The 11292-nt window shown below is 33.5% G+C and overlaps 1 protein-coding gene across 1 annotated transcript in view; it reads right to left on the bottom strand.

The window, feature by feature from the left end:
- LOC107451539 (acetylcholine receptor subunit beta-like 1) overlaps positions 1–11292 on the bottom strand; it is a 128167-nt gene that overhangs the window by 28834 nt on the left and 88041 nt on the right. The window contains exon 3 of the mRNA XM_021148572.3: positions 3952–3996. Coding sequence (XP_021004231.1) covers positions 3952–3996 — 45 coding nt within the window. The remainder of the gene's footprint in view (positions 1–3951; positions 3997–11292) is intronic.

Raw genomic sequence — 11292 nt, 5'->3', positions numbered from 1 at the left:
AGTGGCGTTAGAGCAACGCAGGACGGTCAATTCTGAATGGTACACGACCATTTGTTTGCCAGAAGTCATCGGAGAAATTCGAAAAAAGCAGAAGAACAGGCGAATCATTCTTCATCACGACAATGAGAGCTCTCACACATCGACTCAAACAAAGGCATTTCTGACGGAGCGAAAGATCGAACTGATGGGTCATCCGCCGAACAGCCCTGATTTGGCGCCCAATGACTTTTTCTTATTCCCACGCATCAAAAATAAATTACGTGGACAATGATTTTCGACCCCCGAAGAAGCGGTTGATGCATTCAAAACGCATGTTTTGGAGTTACCTCAATCGGACTGGAAAAAGTGCTTTGAAAATTGGTTCAAACGCATGCAAAAGTGTATTGATCATCATGGAGAATATTTTAAAAAACAATAAAACCAATTTCGATCCTACATATTTGTTTTTTCATTATTAGGCCAGAAATATAAATAGCAACCCTCGTAACCTCGAGACAATATCAAAGAAGTAGCATTTGAAATTTCTGATGTGAAGTGAAGGAAAAATTACTTAAAACGAAACACATGAGCGAAAGCTAAACAAAATAGAGGAAAAAACTAGTAGTGGAAGCATTTCCGAACCTGCAAATTTTCACTCTTCCCGAGTACGGATTATCCGAGTATTAGTAAAACAATCACAGAAAAAAATTTTAATCTGAGTTGAAATTTGCTTTCGTAAATATACTTTTATATATTTCGCATATTATACTTTTATATATTTGTTAATTAATTATTACTGAGCAGATGCCAACTTGCTCCGAACAGCAAATATATATTTTAAAGTGGTAGTTTATCAATTGTGATTATTGGTTTAACAAATTCAATTTAGTAGATTTTTGTCCACCACTATTTCTAAATAATTCGCAGGCTTATATAATTCACCACTTTAAGATTCTTGTCATGAAATCAAGTAAAAAGAAAGTCATTTATCCATACATTACTCTTTTCAATGATGCAATACCACTAGTTCGAAAGGACACCTACCTAGGCGTCACTCTTACTAGTACTTTTAACTGGAATACCCATAATGAAAATATTCTCAGCAAAGCGCAAGGAGCCTATAGATCTCTGAAACCAATATTAAACTATAATTCAAGACTATCACTCAAAACAAAACGAACGCTATACCCCCAATGCATTCGACCGATCATCAGCTACGCAGCCCCAGCATGGAGCACAACCACTGTTAGTCAAAAAAAGAAACTGGAGATCACTCAAAATAAATTCCTCAGATATATCACAGGAGCCCCCAGATCCATGAGAATGAAAGATCTAAGACGAGAGTTAAAAATCAACAAAATAGATGAGCACATAGCTGAACTATGTGCAAGTTTCTTCAGAGATGCACTCTCTTGTCATGCGTGCAATTACTTTAAAAATTTCGATTTTGAGCTCATCAAAGACAACATAAAATATATAGCCCGGCAACCGCCTTCTTCCTATCCGACGGAGTTTTGTCCCGTAAATTTTGTAAATAGCTGTAAATACTTGTAAATAATTTTGCGCATTTATTATGTATTTCTCCTTTTCTCTGAGGCTATGTGGCTACTCTGGGCACCTGAGAAGCTCGGGGGTAATACCTCGAAGGGAGGTGAGGCAGTCTGCCACAAAACCTCTTCTCTCTCTTATACTTGTTTGTTCAATCTCACTACTTCATTTTAATTTTCTCTCAGTAAAAGATACTGAACCCCAACTTTCACCTTTCAGTTGCGCTTCAGCGATTTATTATTTATTTCCACTCAGATGAATTAGTTAGAGCCCCTAGCGGGGCTGATGCTAAGATAACCATCACATATGAGTATGAGTATGAGATTCTTGTCATGCCATACCTTTTAAAAAGCAAGCAAAAATAGTCAAATCTATGCAAAATTTACTTTGTAATTATTTACCGTTTTTTTTAATTATTTTGGCGTGTCCGGAGCAGTTGGCATGTCAGTAATTGTCATAATTGTTTATATGTAGTGGTAGTCAAACTCATTTATAATTATTATAATAATTCAAAAAGTATAATAGAATCTCTACCATTTTTAGTATGAAAATAAAATCCTCCAGCAAAACCGGAAAGGTCAGCGGCTACGTAATTCAGTAATAGTTGGTTTTCAGAAGGAATAAATCTATTTTTTCTCCCAACTGTATAACAATATCTTCTTTTCTCGAGGTAGAACGGTAGAAATTACATAAATCTCGGTGCGCTGCAGCGAAGCGGCATTAACTGATCCGTCGGTAGTAATTAAATCGATGATGAGGAAGGGAGATGGACGAATGAGGGGGGTGCTCAGCACCAAAAATGCGAGGGAGAGTCGTGTGACAGGGACAATCATAAAATGTAATAGGACATGAGATATTATAATAAGTAAATATAAGCATAAACAAGATAAAATAATCATGGATAGTATGATGAACGATAATATTAAAGAAGGTCTGGGTTAAATATAATATACATATTTACAAAGCACAAATTACAACGCAAATCGAATTAAAATAAAATAGATATGTACAGTGAGGGAATAATCAATGAAAGAAATTTAAGTCATAAGCTCTGTTACACTGGTGACCCAGGCGTCCCGGTTGATAACCACTCGTCTTCTGGGTTGCTCACCACACTAGTTTTAATCATAATACTTGTTCCTTGGAGAAGACCCCTCGGGGTTGCTCGCTCTCCTCGGCCCATGTATAATTTTATGTGATACTGTGTGTGTAAAGTGTAAAGTTGAAAAATATCATATGTTGTGCTTGGGCAACCCCATATTCTAAAGGAAAAAGGCAGTAATCGGGCTAAATTTAGTATTGTCATCAATTAATTATATATCTAGGACTGAGTTGAAATTGCTGATGGTACTACAAGTTTTTGCATCATCGTAAAAAATTTTATTTAAATTTTTTATTTAGACGATGATGTTATTAATTTTTAGGTCCTTTTTTTACTATTATTGCTAATGCATTTAGGGGAGCCGACAAGTCTTCTGATGATCTACCCTACCGTCATAGAGAGTTTACTTTTTGAACTATTATTTAGAGTGGTAATGGTAAGGGGGTTAGAATTGGCCTGATGGCCATTAAATAGATTGTGCTCTTGCATTTTATGTCCAAAAATGACTTCGAGTTTAATATGGAGTTAAAGGCCCAGTATGCACTGCTCGCTGTTTTAATAATGTTATTAATATGCTGTTTCCAATTTAAATTAGAGGTTATAGTAACACCTAGATATTTAGCGTTCTTTGTGGGCTAGATGACCTGATTGTAGAGGACAATATCTGGTATAGTTCTACATTTCTTATTGCTATTGATGATAATCATTTGGCATTTATCCGGGTGTAGTTTAATCTTTCATTGTGAGCACTATTATAGATCTTCTTTTGCATATGGATAAAGGCTTGTAAATGGCTGATAGATTTCGTGATGATTGCTGTATCGTCAGCATACAATGCTGTGATTTAATTAGGATTATTGTTATTTATGGGAAAGTCAGCTGCGTATAAATTGCATAGTAGTAGCCCGAGGATACTACCTTGGGGCACACCGGCTTTAATGTTTTTATAAGCTGAGAATGAACTATCGATTTTAATTCTGAACTTCCTATTGGTAATGAAAGAGTTAATTAGGGTAATGAGATCTACTGAAATATTCATTGTGTAGTTTTACGATGAGACCCTTAAGGGAAGTGTGTAATTTTAATCTCTTTCAATAAAATTTTGAATTTCATTAATTTCAACTTTTTGGATTTTTAGCCTCCCGTGGTAATCCTGCATTTAGAGAAAGTACATAAATTATAGAAGAAATAAAATTGCATTCAAGATATTAATGAAAAAAATTATTTATAAACCAAAAATGAACAAAATATATTGGGGAAAAAATTATGTGATATTTATAAGTTTAGACACATAAAAAATAAATATAGGTAAGAGAACTTACCAACTGTAGCCAAACATTGGACGTCATAATCTGATTTTTTTCATTCTGTAATAAAAATATTCATAGTTTAAAAAAAAATTAAATACTACATTGTTTTAATTCTAAAGTATAAAAATATAGAAAGAAAAAATAGAGACTGAAATTCTTTAAAAACAAACAAATAAATAAATATAAATTTTATTTACTAATAAATTTAAGCTTATTTAAAACAACAACAACAAAATTTATCTATAACATGGAGACAATACATACAGGGTTGGTTGTTATTGTTAAAGTTACCCTGTTTGAATAAACAAAGAGTCGGTTCCCGTTAATGGGTAATAATGGAACGATATAAATCTTATTAAGACCAAAGGGGAAAAAATTTGAAATTAAAAATTATTTCCTGAACAGATCGGCGTGCATAACGATGTTTTTCGAAGCTCTGTCACCAAGGAAAATGAAAAGTCATAGTTTAAGAGCCTTATACTTGAAGCAAAGCGATGATATTAAACTATTTATATCATCTTGCCGTGAAGAATTATCTGGGTTTTTGAACAGATAATTAACTTAAATATTTTAAAAGTTGTTAAACTTTTTTTTTAAATCACCAATTTGGCGACATTTTTCCACCTAGATGAAAATTGTCAAAACCACTGCCTTATTCTCAGTTTTTACAAATTTTTATGAGCTAAGGTAATGGAGTAAGTTTTTAAATATTAAAAAAATCGACCACAAATGCTTTTCATTTTCATAAAACTGTGGCTTTTCTCCATATTGACATTTTGTGCCATTTTCAAACTGAGCTTAGACAGCGCTGTCTTTAGATAGGCTAAACTTGACCTAACAGTTATGAGTAACAGTTGCAAGCTCACAGCTGTGATGAAACATATTATTCTACTCAAAAAAGCATAATTTCATATAACAACGGAGGTTTCGAAAAGCATCCATGAGAAAAAAACCCGATTTGGAACCTCGAAACTTGATTGAATCACAGCATTTGCTCAATGCACAGATAACTTTAAAAAAAAAAAAAAAAAGGATTACCCTTATAACGTTTGAATGGTTGTTTGGATTTTCGGAAAGTACTTTGATAATATTATAAAGAAGTCTCTCAAAATCTGTATAACTGTAACCGTGACGGATATGCTTATTTTGACCAAAAACTCACTTTTTCTTAAGAAACATATTTTTTTTCAGCAATTTCGGATTCATGACACTCCAAAGATAAAGTTTTGAAAAACTGGCTTTCACATTTTAACCGCTATTATGGTAGAAAAATTTGTTACTTTAATGTTATTTTAACGTGCCACGTTTCTCTCCTTATTTCTTCTTTAAGTCTTTCACAAAATGTTATAAGCCTTTAGTCTCAAGATGGGGAATTTAAATGAATTAAATAATTTTTATTAATTAATTTGCAAATTATGAAAAACGTTTTTAATTGTAAAGTAAAAAATATATATATATATATGTATTTTTTTTACACCTAAATCTGAATTTTCATGTCCTTTGAGCATTAAAAAGGTGAGTAAAAACTGATTTAATGAACTGATTTAATTTGGACATTTTGGTGGAACTAACCCGCATTTGCGTTACAAGGTGAAAAAATCCACGAACTCCCACGGTTAGCTTGATGACAAAGGTACTTTAACCCATGATCCGTCTACCGCTAAGGATATATTACGTCAGCACTGGGTTAAATAAAATCCATCGAGCCAGTAGAACCTGAAAAGACTGCAGTCAAAAATGAGAAAGCAGAGCCCGAGCAGACTGAGCCTTCACCAGAGGAGACAACTGCTATTTCCACAGAACACCATGAAATTCCCGAGTCAATAAAAGAGACTCCAGCCCTGGAGAAAGAACCACAGAATGAGGACGAAACCGAGCCTCTAAAAAAGAAGAGAAAAAGGAAGAAGAAAAGACTTCCTTCACAAACCAGAGAAAGTATGGACATCTACTAGCAACAACATCGAGCCGGTAGTCACACCTGCTGTCCCAACAACAGATGAGACCACAGATACCATACAGAAAGAGAATTTACAAGTCTGCAGAAGAAAACTACTAGTCAAAGGACTCTCCGATGATCAGAAGATCTCGATCTTGGAGAAAGAAATCACAGATATTGATCATCGGCCATTCGGAACGGTAAGGAAGAGACGTGACGATGGGTATAAGCTCCTCTCCCTTTTTCTGATCATTCTCCCATGAACAGAGAATTCTTCAAAGTAAAGAAAATACTATCAACATCAGTACAGATCGAGCGATTTCGAGAAGGTCGTTACGAAATCCAGTGTTTCAAATGACAAAGCTTTGGGCATACCCAAAAGATTTGCACTGGCGAACCTGCATGCATGAAGTGTGTTGGTGCACACTATTCGGTACAAATTCGGCACACTATTCGGTATCTAGGTACAAAACCTAGAAGCCTTCCAGCTCTTGTACCAACTGCAGCGGAGAGTACCCAGCCTGTTTCACGGACTGTGGTGCTAGACCAAAGAGAAAAGCTACTGAGAAGAAAAGGCAGTACAGCGATTTCTGCAAATCTTCAGAGAGAGGCAGGAACTAATAAAAAACGAGGAGTTAGTGAAACTACTCCGATCTCTACTGCCAGAAAAAAAATCTTAGATGCTAATTCATCACCTCTATCAAGCCTGAAACGCATCTCAAGTCAACATCTTTTACCATTTCTACAGCCATTGCTACAGTTGCCCACAGGCATCATCTGAGATGAAGGAGTGAGGTGTCCGCTTCGAGAACAGGGACTCCGAAATCAACTTCAGTCTAAGTAAAATGAAAATACGCTTACGAAATATATTTTCGCAGATGTCACAGATCGTAACTCAACAATTTTTTTTTTTTTGACGGATCGAAAATGCTTGACAACGTTGGTGTTGGTGTGTATTCAGAACTTTTTGCGTTCTATGCCACCTTTGGTCCATTGCGGACCAATTTTGATGGAGAACTGGAGGCAATTAGAATTGCAACAGAACAAATCAGGGTTAGATCAGTTCAGATTGACAACATAGTTATTTTTTCAGACTCTCTATCAGACATCCAGGCTATTGCTGCACATAATGTTGCAGAGTCAAATATTATTGACTCCTGCGGAAGAAATATTAATCTCCTAGCTTCTGAGGGAAGGACTGTTGTTCTGCAATGGATTCCATCTCATATAGGAATAAATGGTAACGAATGGGCTGAAACATTAGCAAAGAAGGGAAAAGAGATTTTTCAGGCAGGTAATGCCAAAGTACCATTTTCATCAATTAAAAGAATTATAAAAAATATTGTGAAGAAAAGCTATGATGCTAATTTAGTAGAAGAAATCAAGAATAAGAAATAGAGGTATTCAATTAATTAAATTCCAAACTCCCCTAGATCCACTGCAGTGGCGGCGTTCCGTCTGGAGACTGGACATGACTGCCTTGCTAAACATCTATACAGAATTGGTATACTTGACAGTCCTATGTGCACTTTGTGCAACCAGAACTTTGAGATGGACAAAGATCATTTGCTCAGTTGCTCTTCATTAAATGAAGAAGATTTATTCAGTCGATATTGGCGAGCTAGGGAGTTGATGAAATTGGTATCCAGCGACTGATTCTCGTTCTTGTTTAAGTGGTTCACGTTTTGTTCCCGAGATTGTTGATTTATTGTTCTTGTTATTATATTGTTCTTGTATTGTTCAATGGTTCAGTTTTTGTTTTATATGCTCCAATCTCATGCATCTTCGATGCATGGTGGCCAATGATGTAAAGTCAAGTGCTTTTGCAATAAAAAAAATTTTAAAAAACAATTTAACATTTTTATCGACTGCTGTATTGAACTCATTACAGTTCTTGTATTGGCAGACCATTTGCTCAACTTTGTTTCCATTCATTTCCTCAACTGCAGTAATGATTTTGATGAAACTCTTGTATTGGTGGACCATTTCATCAACTGCCGTGAGTGCCGTCTGCTCTAGAATGTTGGCTAGCCATAAAATGCCAACATTGAAGTGTGAATATCTGTGTTATGTTTTCTATCTGTCACCAAAACTCGTAGTACTTCGCGTTATTCTGATTAGGACGAAAAAGTATTTAGCGAGACCTTACTTTATAATAAACGTTCCCGTGCGAGCTAGTTTATCTATTCCATGCATTTTTGGCTTCTTTCATAAATTTGAATAACGGCGCTGCCATCGGTACAGTATTTCTTGTGCTATTCCACTTGTCCACTCTTTATTTCGGCAACCTTTATATCTTCAAAAATTATTAATATCACGTATCGTAGAAACCTTCAACAATAAGAAAAAAAACTCATTTTTTAAGCTGCACATTTATCAAGAGAGTTTTTTCACATCATAGGACAACTAAATTGTGAATTATTGTTACTACTCCAGAAAAAATATTGTTGTTATAAAATGTGAACGTGAGGCAAACACAGAATTGATGATGAAGATAGAACCAAGTATTATTATCAACGACCTACTTCTAAAAAGTCGTTTTCTTCATTTTAAGATCTTTTGTTCTTCAAGAATTCCAGATATCCTGAAAATTTTATGGGGGAAAAAAACAGGAAAGAACAATTCACGGATGAATAGTCTTAATGGACCCAGTTGAACATCCCATAATCGTCTGATGGACTAAATTTAGTCGATTGTTCGAAATCTTTTTTTTTTCCTCTAGAAAATATCAAACTTATAGGTTTGAAAAATTCAGCAAATGGTCTTACATTTAATGTTTCAAATTATAAATAAAAGTATTATAATACAGAGAATTCATCGTCCAATTTTTAACATCATGTATTCTCAAGTCATGATAAATAGAAAAAGGGACTTTGCGTCGTCCCAAATTTCAATAAAACGCCTGACCTGTTTTTTGGTAAATACACCAAATTAAATTTATACGATTGATTAAAATTTCCTTTATCCTGTCATTTTCTGCATGCTTGTGCAATGTTATTCGCATATATGGCAGTACTTTTACTTTCGTTACTTGTACCGCCGGTACAAGTAAAACGTACGTACTTTTACTTGTACTTCGTTACTTTTTAAATTTAGTACTTTTACTTGTACTTTCGTTACTTTTTTAGGGAAAAAGTACAAGTATTTGTGACGGAAATGTCGAATGAAATCGTTACTTTTTTCTAAAGCTCGGAAAGCTTTCTAAAGAGAAAAAAAATGCTTTCGAAATGCAATTATTTTGCAAAATGAATAAAAATATTAATTATTAAGTTATTTTCATTCATTTTCGAGTTTTATGCATTTGTTTAATACATTTTAAATAAAACATTTTGTATTTTGTTATTATGTTTTTCAATTTTCTTCTTGAACTCACTAATAATACATTTTTGTCGAATATATTTTTACCTAGTACATTTTTTACTAAAATTATGTTTATGCCCGACCTTGTCAAACAACGCCCAGTCAAATCTCTAAGAACTTCAGAGCTATTTGTGCTATTGAAAACAATTATAATTACTATTATAACTCTTGAAGACTCGAAGGTATTAATTTAGCCGCTGATACTAAAACTCGTTTACAAATTTTAATTATTTCGTTAGGCAGAAATGTTCGGAAAATGATTTTCTCGCATGACTTCAGCATTAGCCATTGTTACAAATAAAACTGTAGACTGTTCTGTTTCAACTTATACTGCACATTCAATTATTTTTTACTAGCTCAAAGATCACAAAGCTATCTGAAACCCCGTGTTTGCTTTGTTTATGTTTGTGCTTTTAAAACGCGTTTCTATAGAGTAAAACAATTTTAAATCAATGGTAATTTAAATAAATAAAAATAATAAACTAAAAATTAAAATCAATAGATAAAATTTCTTTTTCGTGCAAATCCATAAAAAGTTTGATATTAAAATTATATTTGATTTTAAAATTATATTATACGATTATATTATAAAATTATATTATAATATTCTTCCGAATTTAAAAATAAATTAATGTCCATAACTTTCAAAATTAAAAATAATTAAATAAATAACAAAAATTTTGCAAAAACATTAAAGAACATAAAAATATGATTCAGTAAAATTTTAGGTTATTTTGAATTTTCGATTTCCTAGAAATGTACTTTTAAATCGTTCATTTTCTTTGTTTAGTACTTGTACTTTTTACTCGCTACTTTTTAATGTAAGAACTTTTTACTTTTTACTCGTTACTTTTTTAAAAAATACTTGTACTTTTACTCGTTACTTTTTAAAAGTAACGTTGCCATATATGGTTATTCGACAAAAGATTGTTAAGAGAGATGCCAACTTGCTCCCGACAGCGGATATATATTTTCGAGTGGTAGTCTTTTAATGCATTATTCTTGGTTTACTAAATTCGATTTATGGTGTGTTTATTCGAAACTACTTTTAAATAATTTAAAGTTTTTCGTGATTTGTTGCAGTTAAGCCTTTTTAATAAGTTTGCAAAATTAACCGAAAATCTCATATGTTGTAGTTATCTTAGCATCAGCCCCGCGAGGGGCTCTAACTAATTCATCTGAGTGGGAATGCATGATAAACCGCCGAAGCGCAATTGAATGGTGAAGGTTGGGGTTCAGTAGCATTAACTGAGTGAAAATTAAAATGATATAGCGAGATTTTACGCAATAAATAAATAGCTAGCTCTCGCTATGTATGTTTAAACTATTAAAATGTACTGGTAGTTAAAAGCATTTTAAATCAAATTTGCTAAAATAAAAAAACAAGCAAGAATGCGAAGAAAATTCTATAACATTAAATCTTTCAGCAAATCCGGAAGAGTTGACTGGTATGAATTATAGAGTAGTAATAGTATATTATAAACTAATAATTGTAGACCTTAAAAATTTTGAAAAATTCTGTAAAAATAGTAAAGAACTGTAAATTACGCCTTGAAAATCTTTGGTTAATTTTGCTAACTTATTATAGGTCCAAACTCGACTCAACTGTATTGGAATTACATAAATTTGCAGGCTTGTGTGCTCAATTCAGGCTTATAAACCTTTGTCAAATATAAGGACAGCACGAAGAAACATCCAGAGAAACAATGGGATTCGAACCCGCTACCTCTAAGCTTTGCTCAACGTTTAGCGGGAGATAACGCTCGGCCAGTGAGGCTCCGGCTCAACTGTGACAAAGTGACATATTTCATAAGCCTATAAATTATTTAGAAGAGGTGGTAAGTAGAAACTATAAACCGAATGTACTAAATCAAGAATCATGAATTAAAAGACTACCACTCTAAAATACTAATCCTGCTGTCCGGAGCATGTTGGCATCTCTGCTGCCGTCCTTTTAAGAGAACCCTTCCAAAATAAAACAAAAACTATTGATATTACTACGAAAACTATTATAACGATTAATGATAACTAGCATAACTCTGCATCATGAACCAAGT

The sequence above is a fragment of the Parasteatoda tepidariorum genome, chromosome 9 (genome assembly GCF_043381705.1).
Source record: "Parasteatoda tepidariorum isolate YZ-2023 chromosome 9, CAS_Ptep_4.0, whole genome shotgun sequence".
NCBI lineage: Eukaryota > Metazoa > Arthropoda > Arachnida > Araneae > Theridiidae > Parasteatoda > Parasteatoda tepidariorum.
Note: the sequence above shows the minus strand (reverse complement) of the source record. Positions and strands in the feature narration are given on the sequence as shown.